The 17,340-nt window shown below is 47.4% G+C and overlaps 1 protein-coding gene across 1 annotated transcript; it reads left to right on the top strand.

The window, feature by feature from the left end:
• Positions 1-11,212: 11,212 nt before the first annotated feature.
• Positions 11,213-16,965, top strand: LOC140213969 (uncharacterized). The gene is made up of 3 exons (XM_072285164.1): positions 11,213-11,227; positions 11,352-11,500; positions 16,458-16,965. The coding sequence occupies exons 1-3, from the start codon at positions 11,213-11,215 to the stop codon at positions 16,870-16,872; spliced, it is 579 nt and encodes a 192-aa protein (XP_072141265.1). The 3' UTR covers positions 16,873-16,965.
• Positions 16,966-17,340: the final 375 nt, after the last annotated feature.

Genomic DNA, 17,340 nt, shown 5'->3' with positions numbered 1-17,340 from the left:
TATCTTGCCTGCATTTTTTTTTCCTTAACGCTGCTTTGTCAAGAGCGGCACGCGGGTCATCAGCATGACATTGTGTTCTTGAGAGGATGGTAACGAGCAGAGAGTTTTCAAGAAAGGGGGCTGAATCAAGACAGATGGCTGTTATTCTTTGGGGATAACACATTCCCCTAAGGTTGTGATTTTTTTTTCAGTCTGACATGCGTGCGCCATACTCATCACAACGCATTCGAGTTGCTTCGATCGCTTACGCAGCGCACTCTTGGACCGGTATTCGGGTGTCGAAGGTCAAGCGATGAAGACCGCTCTCTTCGGTCTCCTAATAGCCACGTTCACTGGATTCGTGGGTGTCCAGAGCGTGACGACACACATCGAAGAAAGGCTGCGTAAGTTCCCGCTCTCCATTCTATACCCAGGGCTCGAGCTGTGTGATTTTTTCCCAGGAAAATCTTAACGTCCTTCGCCACGCGCGTTTGAGTGCACAGCGACTTTGCGGAGTCTCACCGTTTATGTGGCGGCCGAACGTGCGCTACTCAGCGAATCGTAAAGACGGCGCTGAAATCTTGATCCCAGCGCTTGTGCATAGCGCCTTGACGAGGTTTTCGGCCAGGATGAAAACATGTATCTGTTAATCTTGGCTAGGAACTACACGTTGCAACAGCGGCATCTGCAGATGGAACGACTCCTATGAATATGTCCTATGAATATGAAATATGAATATTTGATTAGGATGGTCGTCTTGCAGAAGGAGCGGTCCCAGTGCAGGAAAGGTTTTAGTGCTGCTGAGAAACCGGAGCATTACCGTCTGCATGCTTTTGCCAATGGAACAAAGGACAAAAAAAAAAAAAAAAAAACTAATATGGAACCAACCTATGTCGGAGCCCTTGTACTAACTTTGTGATCTTCTGTCGAATTTTGATTCCTGGACTGTAGCCTTCTAATCCCACTGTGCCGCCATCTGATCTGCCGACGCGAATTTCATTAGGATGGTCGTCTTGCAGAAGGAGCGGTCTCAGTGCAGGAAAGGGTTTACTGCTGCTGAGAAACCGGAGAATTACCGCCTGTATGCTTTTGCCAATGGAACAAACGACAAAAAAAACTAATGTGCAACCGAGCTGTCAGGCATCATGAGAAGCAAATCCGGTCTATTTATTGTTATTGGGTAGAAAAAAAGGAAGCTATTGTAGAGAGATTTGCCCGTCGCGACTGGGTCTGGTCCAGACTCCGGACATTAGTCAAAAGTCGGGACTGTCTGCAAGCCTCGTCATCGTGATCATCTATCATATCTAGAGCATCTATGATATCTATGACATCTATGGCTATCTTTGATACCGATATACACGCGCTGGATGTCAAGAACTGGCTGGGAACTCAGGTGTTTACGTCTGTAATTGTAAAAAAAAAGTTTCTGTAGGTATAGTGACTTGTCAAAAATAGCAGACGTCACATGCGCTGCAGAGCGCATGACCAAACTTCTTTTTAAATAAATGGGAACAAGCGAGGGGTAGCCGAACAGCTACGTAAGTGGTGGATGCGGGGCTATGTAACCTGTCAATGCTGAGACTGAGTTATGAGGGGCGATGTACTGCAGTAAGCTAGAGAACTCGGCTAAACGTGAGACTATTCTACATATTTCGAACACTCAGCAGAAACACGTTCGGCGCAGCTTGGCATTGGTAATGAATGGTTGCTAACCGATTAATGACAAAATGCTCCATTGTCTGGTGTCTATATCGAAATACGGTCGACAAAGGCTGAATAGGCATTGATGATACATTTTGTGTCCTGGTTATTGTTGCGTCAAGTTCACTGAGACTGCAGTGAAACGGTCGAGCATGCACGTCAGGTGGACTGTCATAGCCTGTCGCCAATTTTAAGCACCGAGAGACGGCCAGTATAGGCAATAGGTCAGCGCCGACAGCTCGAGCGCTAGCTTGGAACCAGTGACAAGCGATGGCAGTCCACCTGATGTGCGTGTTCGTCTGCTTCGCCGCAAATACTGATTTTTCTTAGCGGAACTTGGCCAAATAGCAATATCGTATAGTTATTTCCAGCTTCAAGTGGAGTTTTGGGGGGCTTTCTTTGTTCAAACGGGACATATAGACGCCTGTGTATGAAAATGAAATAATGAGACAGCCAAAGCAGCAACTCCTTACAAAGTACGCTTATCTATAAGCATATTTTGAATCTGTGACCTACTTTGTAACGTTGTTTTTAATAGCTTTACACGTATGGCAGTCGTCAACCTTCTCGCTACGACGATCAGCTAGTGGCATATATCAGGAAGTGCCCTGGACGCCGCGTGTACGAATGAGTTTGTGAATGACGACAGAGGATTCCTTGCCATGCTTATGCGAGTTTTGTTCAAATGTCTCGGTGTTATTTATTTATTTATTTATTTGATTGTTTATTTATTTACTTGATTGCTTATTTATTTTCCTATTCTCAACCGTCCCAAAGCTTTTATAGAAGAGGGCCTTCAAAGGATATAAGTGTCAGTGGCTGTCTCAAAGTTCTTGAATATAGAGATGGCAGTGATGGAGGCAGGTAGACGGTTCTAATCTTCCAAAGTTCTTGCTACTAATGAGTACGAGTAAATTTTTGCGCGACAGAGGGGTGCACCAACTCTTTGGGAGTTTAGTTATGCAGTGACTTCCATAGGTGTACTTATGAAAGCCTACGTTTCTCGCTCAAGTTGATTCCATATTTACGTTTCTTGCAGCCTACTCGGATGCAGGGCATGCTGAGACCACTCGCGTATCGTCTGAGCTGTGCGCAAAGGACGCAGCCTGGAAGGCTCAGTTCTTGTGCGCCAACCGCTTTTATGCTCACGTGCAGCAGATTGAAGACGAGAGCGTAACCGAGTCGCATGACGTCTGCAGGTGAGCGGTACCTTGGGAGATGTAGCTGCTCGTGGCACTTGGTTTGACTACAACCCACGTTTTGTTTTGGCTCGACTGGTTGTAAAACTTGTACTCGTAACGAGAGAGCTGGGGTCAAGAGTTCGAAAAAAATAAAGCGCAGACTTCCGCCCACTGACCAAGTCAAAACGGACGTTTATAGCAAAGTCCTTCTTTTTTTCTATGCGATGCGACCAGGCGATTTTTCGTTGAATTCTGGACTTTGACAAACAAAAATCTTGCGCCTCCGCCTATACAAGTTTCCTAATGTGTGTTGTGCCACCATGGAAATGGAAGAATGTGGGTGTGCAAGAACTTGTTTTCAATGTGGCTCGGCCTAAGGCGTGTTCTTTACAGCACAAATAAATCTTTCTCAAAATAAAATCGTCTCAAAGAATTCGTTCAGTGGTACTAAATATTTCAATAAAGTTTAATAATACCTTCCTGCCGTTGTACCAATAATACCAATAATACCTTCCTGCCGTTGTACAAGCACCGCACCAAGACCAACGTTACTGGCGTCTGTATGAACTTCTGTGCCCGCCTCCTCGTCAAAGTGGGCCAGAACTGGTGCTGACGTCAAACGCTGTCGAAGCTCGGTGAAAGCAGTCTCTTGCTCTGAGGCCCAGACGAACGATGCATCATCCCTCGTGAGACGAGTCAGCGCCTCTGCCATCTTCAAAAATTTTCGATGAAACGCCGATAGTATGCGCAAAGGCCCAGGAAGCGTCGGACAGCTTTCTTGTCGGTCGGTGTTGGAAATGTGGCTAAAGCGGCACTTTTCGCGGGGTCGAGGCTAACGCCTTCCGCGCTGACCACGTGTGCCAGAAACATCAGCTCCTTGTAGCCGAAATGACACGTCATAGGCTTAGGGGTGAGCTTAGCCTATCGGATGGCTTCGAGAACTTGCCGCAGTCATTTCAGGTGGCCGTCAAATGTTGCTGAAAAAACAACCACGTCATCGAAGTAGACGAGGCAGCTTTGCCACTTCAGACCAGCGAGAACGGTGTCCATCATTCGCTGGAAAGTTGCTGGTGCCGAACAGAGACCGAAAGGAAGTGCTCTGAATTCGTAAAGTCCATATGGATGACGAAAGCAGTTTTTTCGTGGTCTCGTTAATCTACCTCAATTTGCCAGTAACCGCTCTTTAGATCGAGAGACGAAAAATACTTAGCTCGCCGCAATCTGTCTAAAGAGTTATCGATACGTGGTAGTGGGTACACGTCCTTCTTGGTAACGTCGTTGAGGCGTCGATAATCAACACAGAAACGAAGCGTTCTGTCTTTTTTCTTGACCAGAACGACCGGGGAGGACCACGGACTGTGCGAAGGCTGAATGACGCCATCATCTAGCATCTCCTTGACTTGGGCTTGAATTGCCTCACGTTCTTTCGGCGAGACACGATAAGGCTCCTGTTTGATGGTGCGTGCGTCGATGGATGTCGTTATTCGGTGCTTCGTGATTGGCGTTTGGCCCAGCTTAGTAAACCGAGCGAAGTACGCGCGGAATTTGTTGAAGAGGCCCTGCATTGCGTTCTTTTGTTGGTCCGTAAGCTCGGAGCTTACATCGATGTCTCTGAGCGAACCGTCGTCTGTGTCCACTTCAGAAGCAAAGCACTCGACGATGTCCGTTGATGGTTCGGCGTAGGGGACGGCAGTGCCACGAAAAATGCGCCGATGCTCAAAGGTAAAGTTGGTAACGAGGACCGCTGTCTGGCTATCACGAAGTTCCACAAGGCTTCGGGCTACACAAATACTTTGGCTCAGCAACATAGAAATGTTGTCTTCTACAATGGCTTCACCGTCTTGTAGCTCGTCCGACTTGACCGGAACCATAACACTCGCAAGCGGCGGTATCGTGATGCGGTCTCCGAAACGCGAAGCGCGGATCTGTGTATGTGTTGTTGCCCTTTTTGTTGAGAACGTGATGCAGCGCTCGCTGAGGTCAATAATCGCGCCATATTCCCGGAGAAAGTCCATCCCAAGGATTAAATCGCGGGAACTCTCGCGTAGAACCAGACAAGTGGCGAGAAAACCAGCACCGCGAATATCTACTCTAGCCGTGCATAGGCCAAGCGGTGTGACGACGTGGCCACCTGCCGTACGAACTGGTGCCCCATTCCCAAGGCAACGTAACTTTTTTCAGAACGCTCACCAGTTTTCCACTAACAATAGAGCAATCGGCGCCGGTATCAACAAGTGCACTCATTTTTCTGCCATCGATCAATGAAATCTTGTTCGTGGAAACTCGTTTTGGCGTTATCGTGTTTTCGTTGGTCTGCGGTCGGCACGACACGAGGTCTTCAGCATGTCGAGTATCAGCGGCCCTGCCTCGGAAGGTCGCTGACGTCAGTTTTCCCGGCGAGGACTTGGTGATCTCCCTTGCGTCGTCCTCGAGGTGGTATCACGAGCAGGGAAATATCGCTGCGGTGAGGGTGAGCGTGACTGGCGCTGCGATGTGCCCGGCCTGCGCTGCTGTTCGAGGAATTCTGCCATGTCGGCAGGCCTTTGGCCGAACCTAGGTCGAGGCGAATCGATAGAAAAAACCCGCAGTCCGTCGATAGCGGCACTCCCGTCGGTAGCGGCACCCGTCGGTAGCGGCACTCCCGATACACATGACCAGCTTCGCCGCAGTGGTAGCACAGCGGTCGTCGATCGGGCGCTCGCCAAACCTCTGATTTCCTCGCAGGTGTTCGGCGGGCGTCGAAGTACAGTAGCGGAGTTGTCGGAGCGCCTTGCGCCGATTGTAACCCGACTGGCGACGCAACATAAGTAGGCGCAGAAGCTTGGGCGGGGCTCAGTAATGTTTGTGCGTAAGTCTTGCGCCGGGACTCGCTTGGCAGAGGTGGTGCTCCACTGCTGGAAAGAGATGCCTGGTGTGCCTGCTGTGCCTGCTGTACTTATTGCGTACGACGCTGGCGAGGGAGCTGACTGGAGGTGGCGACGTACCGTGGTGCTTCTGTAACTCGTCGCGAACAACTGACCGAATCAGCTCGCAAAGCAAGGCGACGTCGCACCCGTAGCCTACCGGCGTATGCGGAGTGCAGGCGGCATTTACTTGTCGGTTGCATATGTCCGACCGTTGCTGAAGCGTCTTCTCCGTCGCGGTGGCTTGGGTGAGGAGCTCCGCGACAGTCTTGGGCATATTTCGAACAAGACCGCCAAAGTGTTGTTCATTTACGCCTCTTATCAGATGACACACCTTCTTCTCTTCCAACATGCTCGGATCGGCACGCTGAAACAGACGCGTCATGTGCTCCACGTACATCGTGACGCTCTCGTTGGGCTTTTGAACGCGTGACTCAAGGGCTCGTTTTTCTCGGCGATCGGGGCTGGAGTAAGTCTCCAGTAGCTTGTGCTGGAACTCAGGCGAGGATGACAGGGCACTTTCGCCGTTCATAAACCATGTGCGAGCACTATCCTAGAAGCTGAAGTAGACGTTCCTGAGTTTGGCGTTGTTGTCCCACTCGTTAAACGCAGCCACGCGCTCGAACTCCGCCAGCCAGTCTTGACGTCTTCAAATGTGTCGCCATGAAAAGCCGTTGGCACTTGGGGGTTCAGCAGTGCTAGGTAAGTCGGTGTCACCCTTTCCGTAGAAGTCTCAGTGGTCGCAGTCATCATTTTTTCCTGGAGGTTTCCAAATTCGGGGGCGAGGCCTCGGATTCGCCGGTTTGTGCGGTGAACTCGAGTCAACTCCAATTGTGGGGCGAGGTTCTTGTTGCCCAGTGAGGTCTCCTGCATAAGTTCAGCGTACCCAGCACCTCCACCATATTGTCGCATATACCCAGCTGTAGTATACGCGCTGAATGAAGATTCAGGCGTTTGCACTTTATGAAACGTCAGCGGCGACGCGTGATTCGAGATGAACTTCGTTGCCCTTTTCTTCAGTCCCCTTTCTGTGCCACCCCATATGGCAATATTATTACTGAAAAGAGAACGGCGGTGTATTAGTTCAAAACTGATACAGCGCAGCATAAAACCCCTAGTGAGTGTATTAGACGTTTTTGTAGAAACTTAACTGTACGGCAGACGGAACATTGCTTGCCAGAGGTGCCTTGAAGGTGTGCCGGCTCATCCATAAGGATGCCGATACGAAGCCACCATTTCACGGCCTCGCAGTTTTCAGCCATGTAACTATGAGTGGATCATAAGATCAGTACGGTCGCTCCCGTCGCGAGTAGACTGTGTTAAGAACTCTGCACGTGCGTGCTGTATCGACGCGGCCTGAAGCCTTTCTATGGACTCAGGTCCGTGGGTCAGTGTTCGTCCCTTCTGCCCTCGCATAGTTGCACTCGCGACCTAAGACATCTATTCCGTACCTCTTCCGGGCCGCGCTCATTTAGATGTCACTACTTGTCGATTATGGGGTACTGTTATGATTGACCTGTCAAGTGTGAGAAGCGTTCAAGAGGGCGTCCCAATGTGAACATAATTGCTCTCTTCTAAAAAACAGCGTCACCCCCTTTTCCCCAAGCTGACACAAAGGGAAACACGAAGGAAAGGAATCGCGAAAAGGTAGGAGGTCGCCGACGACAGAACCTACTGCCACAGGCTCCCCACAAAGACGGCGATGACAGCAGTACCGCCAGAGGTTATAAAAGGCCCTCCTGGCCCCCGTGTTAATCGGAACCGCTCGAGACTCGGATAACAGTGACAACCATGTACCAGTGAAATGAATACAATATTTTCTGCTTATTTTTCATCATCACGATGCCCGGTTTCGTCGTCGTTTCCTCATTCGTGTGGTGAAGACCCACCTCACCCGATCGAGATCGTATCAGTACATCCACACAGCATCTACCTGAATACTTGCTATTGATGTATGTGGCACACAGCATCTATCGCTGTTGTACTTCACTGAACATAAGAAACTACACATAAAGGTGTATATTGTCACGTGGTGGTGACGTTAAGAACACAGTAGCAATACTGTGAAAGGCAAAACTAGATCTTATTGGGCGAACCTGTGCCCACAAAACAGGCTACACTTATAGCACAACGAAAGCGGCGAACACAGTCGGCGATCGTCGGAAATCTGATCAGCGGGTCAAGCGCGTCGGCTTTTATACAACAGTCGTCGAATGTTCCAGACTAATCGTTGGGACCCGCATGCCTTCCACAAGGTTCTACAACATTCGAGTCACGCGATGAAATCAGATAATACAAGGTTCGGCGACAACAGACAGCGGATAGAAGCATCGATAACTTTCCAGAAACTTCGGATACATGCAGACGCGTCCCGCGCTGTGCGATAACATTTGTTAGGCGGCGAAACGTGGTTGCCCGTTAAATATAAGTACACGTGTCAATATTTTGCCTAAATTCTCAGAAAAATATTTCGCGCTTCCCTGTCATGTTTTTTCTCAGTTTGCAGAACGATATACATTTATGGGCCGGATAGTTTAATGCAACACATAACAGTTCATAGTTTTTAAGAAAAACACGCTGCTGCGAACACGGCGCTCGCACAAACTTGTGCCGCCTCCTATCACCAGCCGAGTTCCCCAGCTGTCGACAGGTGGTGACACAACATTAGGCTAGCGCCATCTTCGCAGGAGCTAAGCTTCCCCATAAACGATTGTAACTTCCCGTAGTTTTCTCAGAAACAACAGAAGTAACCGCGTAAAGTGTTGCATTCAATTTATCCAGACCATAAAAGTCTATCTTTCTGCAAACTTTGGGTACGAACTTAGTAACGGTAAAGTCAAAATGCGTTTTCTAACAGTTCAGGCGACATACGCTCGTGCCTGTAGATTTACGCAAAGGTGCATGATGTACACGTTTTAGGCCACAAAGTAAATTTTCTAAAAAAAAACTCGTATGTTCAACAATATTCGGCAGACGCATTTGTAGCAGGTGTATAGAACATATCTTCCCGTCAAGCGGGCTCGGCCCAGTAAAACCGCACTCTTCCATGCAGTACAGTGAGCCGCTTTTACACTTGCCTGGATACTGTGCTGCACGAGCAATCCTGCGAACACGACGCCGAACTCATGCGTCCTGCCGAGTACTTCCCCAGGTTGCTGACCCATAAGTATCACAACGTGTGCGCTGCAGAACTGGAGCTCACGGCTCAGCGACTCAGAGGTAAGCCCAGCCATAAACGTGCAATTCGTGCCGCATGCAAAGCACTAGGAACTTGAACTCTTCCACTATTGAGGCAAATACTGCTCACTTTAATTTCTGATCATGCAGAGTCCATTGCTCGAAAAAAAAAAACGAAATTCTGCCATTTGTACAAACAACCCGATTAGGGCAGTTTTTGCTAGTAATTGCATTGCTTAACTATCCTAAAGAAGGCGTTCAGGCAGTTAAAGAAGTCAAAGCGCAGAATCTGTAGTCGAGGGACCTAGGCGGCAGAGTACTCTGTCAGTTCGTGATGCACGAACTTGTTTCATAGTTAGAACTGAAAACTCGCTTCAGCATGTCAACTAAGGGTTCCGCGTATCACCGAAACGTTCTCGGCACTCTGGGCTCCTTCGACATCGGCGGCTTCAAGCATTTCTGTGTCTCGGGCTGGCATACTCCTTGGCCAAGGGCGATGCCCTTTTCGCTTCACTTTTGTGACGCACTGCACCATGGTTATTTTTACTTTTCTGCCCTTGGCTAAAAATATAGACGTTAACTACTGACAACATAGTCTATTTTGTAGATACAATAAAACCAAAATCAAATTAAAAGGCGAGTCAGCAGAGTTGATACCGACTAAAGACCTGCTTGGGCGCATTGCTGTAGAATGTGGTTTGTTGTTTATACTGCACTCACTTCTAGATCGTCCCGCATATTTGGACTGTATCGGCCCTTAATTTTAGTTGAGTAAGCCGACACTTCCCCGACTTCGGCTTCAGGCGCGCGCAATTTGAACAAGCACATCTGTGCTTAATTTCGACCTTGAATTATGGCCTTTTTTCGAGCCAAAACCACGATCTGGTTATGAGGCACGCCGTAAAGGGGGACTCCGCAAATTTGGACCACTGGGCGTTGTTTAACATCCAACTAAGTCTAAGTACACGGGTGTTTTCGCATTTCGCTTCCATCGAAATGCGGCCTCTGTGGCCGGGATTCGATTCCACGACCTCGTGCTTAGCAACCCGAAACCATGGCCGCTAAGCAACCACGGCGGGTTTTAATTTCGGCTTTGTCGCCCTAATTACAGATTATTACTATTCCGTGCATAGCTATACGCTAACTTCGTGTATCTTTCACATTCCAAGCTTCACTTTGACGCCTACCCTTTTTTTTTTCGTTTTCCTACGTGTATTAGAAGGTCTCAAATTGCCTTAGTTTGAAAGAATTTGGCGCCAAGTGACGGCCACATACCTCCTACAAGCCTCAAGCCAATATGAAGTTTTCAAGAAGAGCTCGTTTTGAAAAAACTCTACTATAGGTTCTGCCTTAAGAGGAAGCTTTAGCTCGTGCCCAACTCCGACGCGGCCTATTCAAATACATGTAAAACGGAAAAACGTTTTTCTGAGATCAGCCCTGGACCAATTTTAATGAAATTTGTTGTATATGAGAAAGTTAAGTTCTAGTGACTGTTCCAAGCGGAATTTAGATTTAGAGCCTGAATTTTGTTAGAAGTATTTTCATATATACGACCGTTGGAAAAAAGTAGAAGCACGAAGTTTACAAATTCATAGCTCTGCATCAAGAACAGCTATCGCGGTTCTGTAAACGGCATCCATTAGATCGTTCGAAGTGGACAAATTCCATGTCATTTTACACCTTACGTGAATTTTTACGTTGGTTACAAGTGTTCTGCCAAAGGTGTATTTCCATATTACTAATTTTTTTTATATTTATGTGTAACATATCAGTTTCGTCCGCTTTAGATGTAATATTAGATGCAATTCACATAATTGTATCATCCTTTTTCGTTGTTGAGTTACACAGTTGTAAACTTCATAGTTTCGCCTTACGAAAATTTTCGATTTTCGCCGATATTTAATAAAAAATTCATCACCTAACACAAAAATTCCAAACCAACAGTCACTAGATTTAAAGTTTTTCTTTCAAATGCAACAAACCTCGTCAAATTTAGTGCAGTGGTTGCCGAGAAAAACGAGTTCTCCTTTTACATGTATTTAGATAGGAGGCCTCGAGCTAAAGCTTCCTCTTAAGTTTCCCGCGCTTACATAGGAATCTTGAGGTGTCACACTCAGCGTAGGGAAAACGATACTTTGGTGCTTACAGGTTTAACAACCTGTAAGGCCCAAAGGTTTAACACTGAAGCCTAACTACAATGCTGAATAATTTTCAGTGTTCGTTTTTTTATATTGGAGATATAATCCAATCCTTTATGTAACATTCCGTGATATGGGGGCCTTTAAGGTAATAAACTGAACTGATCATCTTCAAAGAAACTGAACTGAAATGAATGACGACCTCGATCGTCAAGACAACTTACCTCTGACGGTTAAACCTGCGCGAACGCGCGTTTTGTTCTCAAGTAAAGGTTCTGCGTGCTCTGGGCTCCTCGGACTCAAGCCTCAGCGCTGATTACAGCATCTGCCGGGAGGAGAAGGCGACCAGGGAATTCTTCGCGTGCGGCCTCCTCTTCAACGTGATCGAGAGCAGCGATCCTCCGAAAGAGAAATTGTGCACGTGAGTGTAATGCCCATGTAGAGTACACGGCGACGATCCTCGGAGTATCTACTCCCGACAGCATTTATTCGCCGGTCCATTCGACTTTTCAGTGTGAACGCTTAATTCATCCACAGCGTGCCCGCCGCAAATCTTGGTGAGTACGTCTTGCGAACGACAGTCTGTATAGTTAATTCAAGAAGACGCTCCCTGTTGCAGGTTGCGCCGAAGTTACAGCACAACAAATTGTAACAAAAATGCTTTGTTTACACATTTTTTCAAGTAATAATCCAGTAGAAAGATAGATGTCTCACATTTTAAGCGAGAAAGTGCTCCCTGTTACAGGTTACCACGGGGTTACAACGGAGAAAATTGTCGCAGCCTATAGAGCTCTTGCCCTGGAGATTGAGGTATGCTTGGGGTGCCTGGTGGCGGCAAGAAAAGTTGGCTGGGTAGTACCAGTTTTGGGTAGTAGTGAGCCTGGATGTGGCGAAGCACGTTTCGAGCCTAGTTTTGAGTCGATTCGCGCTTTTTTCTGTCCTCTAGTGAGTGCAAAAAGCCTCGTCATTTGTCACAGACCACGCTGCCAGCTGGTCGCAGCCTAGTTTTACGAGAATAGACGCTTCGTGTGCCGTGGGACGTAATGCTGGAAGCAGAAAGAAATGGCGACGCCGATCCGACTGAGCGGCCAAGCTCAGCCTAAAGAAAGCGTCACCGTCGTTACTACCTGGTCGTGAGCTGCCGCAAGCAAGAAGGCCTGAATCATTACATCACCGCCCAAAACACATTACACCGCCCAAAAGATGTCACGCATCTATCTAACCGAAAATCTGGGGTGGTCATTGGAACTTTCATAACAATTTTTCCGACATTACAAATTTTCATGCAGCTCACCACGTACCAGCGACACAGGTATTCCTACTTTGCGCTCAAAGTGTTCCCTGACTGCAGCTTCCTTCTTTCGGCCTAAGGAAATGAAGGAACTTACAATATATTGTGCATTGGTGTAAAATCTGCTCATTGAAATTTACACGCGGCGTTCAGTTTGCCGAGCATAACGGCCTTCTTAAGCAAAGGCTTCCTGTTTATAATTTGTTCGCCAGTAGCATCCAGTGGTAGCCTTCTCGCGACAACTGCATGGGCGATTGAACTTGGCAGCCGGATCATGCGTTAATTGTGCCACCTGCGCAAGCAGTAGCCGTGAAATACTTTGCTATTTTCTGCCTATTTTGTGTATCTAATACTTTAAATATCCTACATTGCAGTAGAGTCATAAACATTGAATTGATATCCCAGCTTATCTATATATTGCAGCCTGCCTGTGGCACTGTAGCTACAGCAATCTCCTCGGCATCCTGCTGTCATTTTCAGCCATTTGCGTGGTTAGGTTGCATCGTGAGATGGTCAGCACTATAGGTTCCTGAGAGGTTGCTGCCACTTCATTGTACACAGACATGTCGGCCTCCCATGTTATCATTTCTTGCAGACGGGACAAGTGAGAATTTCGCAAAGCTGCTTCTTTACTGATTGATGGCCCCCCTGTTCCCATCTTTTTTGTGAGGCACGCATTGAAGCTAATTTCTGGTTATCATGGTGATGGCAGGCTATATCAGCAAAAATCTTCGTAAGTGCATGATGGGGGAACATGGTTGCGACATGTGGCTTCGAGAAATATCTTCTTCGGACCTGCGACATGAGTAGTTGCAACATACTATAGAGTTCATGTTAACAGACAGTATGATAACTGGATATGTGCAGGCATAAACTTCACGTATAAAAGAAGTAGCCATCCAAACACAAATGGTAAAACTTGCGACTGAATAGCTCTTCAATAGATTTCTGTGGCATCCATATTCGGCTTTTCTCAAGGGCCTCCCTAGGCTTGTGGAACCTCTCTACATGATGCCAGCTGGAACTCATTCACCCACAGCACCACAGCAGCAGCATGCTTTCATTTGCCCATGACATGCTTGCATGTGCATTTGCTATAGATTATGGCATGATGAGGTGAAAGCTGAAATGTATATGTAGTGAACAGCCGCATGCGAAGGAGTAGAATGAGAATTCATGCTTTCTACAAAACTTGCCTAGTACGTCCCTACATAAGCAGTTGGGCCACACCAAGCAGCGAAAAGTGTACCGTGGCAAGCACCAAAAAGTTGGGAATGCACAACACAAGCAGCAAAAAGAAAGATGCGTACCATAATTCACAGATCATGTCAAGGGAATGCGCAACAGAGAAAGCAGCGAAAGGAGAGATGCATAGCATAATTCACAGGTCATGTCAACATCTCAATTCAGGTAATCACTATTAAAAGGCCAGAGGTCACGTGCGTGTTTGAAGATGCTGAACGTTATTTTCCGTTTTTAATGGCAAAAAGAGATGAGGAAGTACGGATGAGTACGATGCATAAGTAGGAATAATAATTTTGTACCCTTTGTCATGTAATAAAAACGCTTCCATTAGTGTGGGAGAAAGTTTGTATGTTAAAGTTACACTTACTGCTTCGCCTCTCGTGGCAGGTATTGCACTCAGGGGGGCACCTTTTTAATTGGTGTACTATGCTTGTTGGATTAGCAGTGGCGCGCGGTCTATTTCTGCGCCCTCTGTAGTCATCTGTTGAACTTGAGACTAGTGCGGCCTGGACTGACTATTCAACGGAGACAAGTGGAACACAGCAAGGTACACTGCGCCAACAGGAGTGACCGGAATGACATAAAACGTTGAGCGCGTGGCTGCGATAGTGATGAAACACTTTGAAACCGAAACTGAGATACGACATTGCGCTTGCTTTTATTGCGATAGCAGTTATATGGACACTCCAGGCGCATTTCTGCCGTCGGAGTCGCCGTGAGGTTCCATATAAAGACCAAGAGCGATAAAATCTTCCCCGCGCGCCGTATGCTGTATGTGCGGGTGAAATCGTTCGAGGGTGAGACATGTTCAGACGGCGATCACGGCTCAATATCGCGCACGCAGAGGGGAGCAGGGAGGAAGCGCGCCATATTCCGTCGCGCGAAGTTCCGGGGGGAGGGTTGGGAAGGGGGCGCGTTTTACTCCTGCCGGCCCGAGCGGGCGAGCGTGGCCGCCCGGGCCGCTGTATCTGGAAAGCCATCTGCGACGGAGGCACAGTCCGCCGCGCGCTGCGTTTTAGCGGCTTGGTACGCAATGATGCAGAATGGTCCATTCGCTCGCTGCTGCTGCCGCGCTTCCTCACTTCAGCATTTTGACAGCGAGTTTCCGCGGTCATCGAGTGAGGTGTATTGACGTTTGCGTGTGGGCGCGCGACACTATGCTTGCTAATATGGTTGGCATGCCTACGCTTACAAGTTTACACTGCCGATAAAACTACTATCCTTACCTCGTATAGCTGTCCACGGATGCGCTATCGCAATCGATGCTTCACCGTTCGGGGTTAACTACGACTTTCTTCTTTGTGCAATTTTCGTTTCCGTCTATTTCAGTCACATGTGTTTCTCTTTGTGTTACTTTGTGCCAAAATGTTTGATCTATTTACTTGCACAACTTGTACGTGTTTGTTCACTATGTTCATTTTCGCCCCTCCTGCGCGATCATCGGACTACAGTATGCACTATATAAAATAATAATAATAATAATAATAATAATAATTATTATTATTATTATTATTTGCCTTTCATTTTTTTTATTCATCTCTCATCAATTTATGTATATATTTTGCTTTGTCTATTACAATCATAGGCACGGTCCTACAAGCCAACTGAGGCTTAGACCGGCCTGCTTGTGTTATTTTGTATATCTTGTGGCAATAAATATTATTATTATTATTATTATTATTATTATTATTATTATTATTATTATTATTATTATTATTATTATACTTTATTGACACAGGAATTCCGCCAGCACTAATACATAATAGGCCTGCCAAAGCCGCATTGGGCTTGAAGGGCAGAGCCGACAGACAGCGTTTAACACAATGTAGTATCGCGGATAACACAAGATATACAGAAACATTGTTAGCAGGCGCGGACACCGAAGAGAAACACAAACAGCAATGAGCAGCCAACAATGAAAACAAACCACGTATCCTACGCTGAAAAGTAACATAACCCAGCATTCTTAATACAGAGCAAAAAAACATACATCAGGCGTTTGTATACTACTTAAAAACCATCAAATATCCTATTGACAACAGCCAACAAAAAACAATCGAAATAGGAACCAATAAAGAGACCGGACTATACATATGAGATCTGCAGGGAGCAGGGCACTGAAACGAAACAAAAGTACTCTTCACACGCTCTATTCACACACATCAGTAGGTGTATAATGAAACAAATAAATTGATGTTTTTGCTCAAGTACCCTAAAGTTATGTAGGGTTTCAATGCACATGAAAGAACCAACCGTGTAATGGATTAGAGGTTAATGCGCGAAGAATTTGTTTTAATTTATACTTTGATTTCGCGCGAAAGGCACTTGCTGGTAGTTTATTGAGAGAGGAAGGGTTGAAGTAATTACGAGTGCGCTGACCGTACTTGGTAGAGCAGCGAGGCACCAGAAAACGGTCTTTCGGCCGGAGACAACGAGCAGGAACATATTCGACCTTGTATTTGTGCGACCAGAAATGCCTTAGAATGGCCGTTTGTGTTAGAAGGCCGTTAAAATCTGGCAACCTTAAGGCTTTGAAAAGCATGCATTTAATATAATAATATAGGAAATAAAGATTTGTATGGCGAAGAGAGCCGTGACGTCATGCACAAAAATGCATGACGTCACGGAAATAACAGAACCTAACTGGCTAGCGCTGTTGTGCAAATTGTGTTTGAGTTGGACAGCATACGTATAACCTGGTATTCTTGTTTTGTCAAGGACTATAGTACTCTGAAGAGCGTGAAAATTTATAGAACCTCGCTGCCTTTGGTATGTCAGTTGTGAGATTGGCGTGCGTTTGCCAAGCATGCTTTTTTTTTTTTTTGCTGAACATAACACACAGGGCGTACAAGGATCTGGAGAAGTGCACCAATGACTTGCAGTGCAGCACCCCGTCGGACTTCAACACACACTCGGAATACGTGCTAGACGCGCTGCTCAGCCCGTACATGCAGTACTGCCGCGGCTTCGTGCCCGTCGAGGAGAAGAACGTCACGGCTCACCCGCCAACGAAGGGTCACGTGACCTACGAGGAGAAGTACGTCACGGCTCACCCGCCAACGAAGGGTCACGTGACCTACGAGGAGAAGAACGTCACGGCTCACCCGCCAACGAAGGGTCACGTGGCCTACGAGGAGACTTGCAATGAAGCGGTGCACTTGGAGAAGTACTTTCACTGTGGCCTAACGTTCATATTCAGCCTACGAGACGCCAGGTTCCCCGGCGAGTCACATCATGACGGCGCGGTGTGTGAGTAAGTGTTACGTCATTAATTATATTATTTTATTGCGATAACAATTATATGGATGCTCCAGGCGCATTCCTGCCGTCGTCGCCGCCGTGATGCTCTGTAAAAAGTCCAAGGGCGATAACGCCGTCACCACGCGCCCTACGCTGTATGCGCTCGTGAAAGCGTGCGAGGAGAGCCGACTATCGGCGGGTCATTCTCACCCGCGCTAAAGGGAAGAAAGCGGTGACGAAGCGCGCCGTCTTCCGTCGCACGCGAGGCACCCGACTTTGCAAGGCACCGGAGTGAGGGAAGGGAGGCGTTGGGCGTTCTACTCCGGCTGCAACTGCGCATGTGGTAGCTGCGCGCGGTCGCACGGCCATATCCTGACAGGGGTACGTTGGTGGCAGAGTCTAGGTGCGTTGGCGGCTCGTCACCTTGCTCACTGCTGCTGCCGCGTTTCCCCACGCCAGCGTATTGACAGCGGGTGTCCGCGGTT

The sequence above is a fragment of the Dermacentor andersoni genome, chromosome 11 (genome assembly GCF_023375885.2).
Source record: "Dermacentor andersoni chromosome 11, qqDerAnde1_hic_scaffold, whole genome shotgun sequence".
Taxonomy (NCBI): Eukaryota; Metazoa; Arthropoda; class Arachnida; order Ixodida; family Ixodidae; genus Dermacentor; species Dermacentor andersoni.
Note: the sequence above shows the minus strand (reverse complement) of the source record. Positions and strands in the feature narration are given on the sequence as shown.

What these genes read in the sequence shown, in the direction of transcription:
- LOC140213969 (XM_072285164.1), top strand. An exon ending in CCGAAAGAGAAATTGTGCAC is followed by an intron (nt 11,501 to 16,457) that starts GTGAGTGTAATG and finishes CATAACACACAG; the next exon opens with GGCGTACAAGGATCTGGAGA.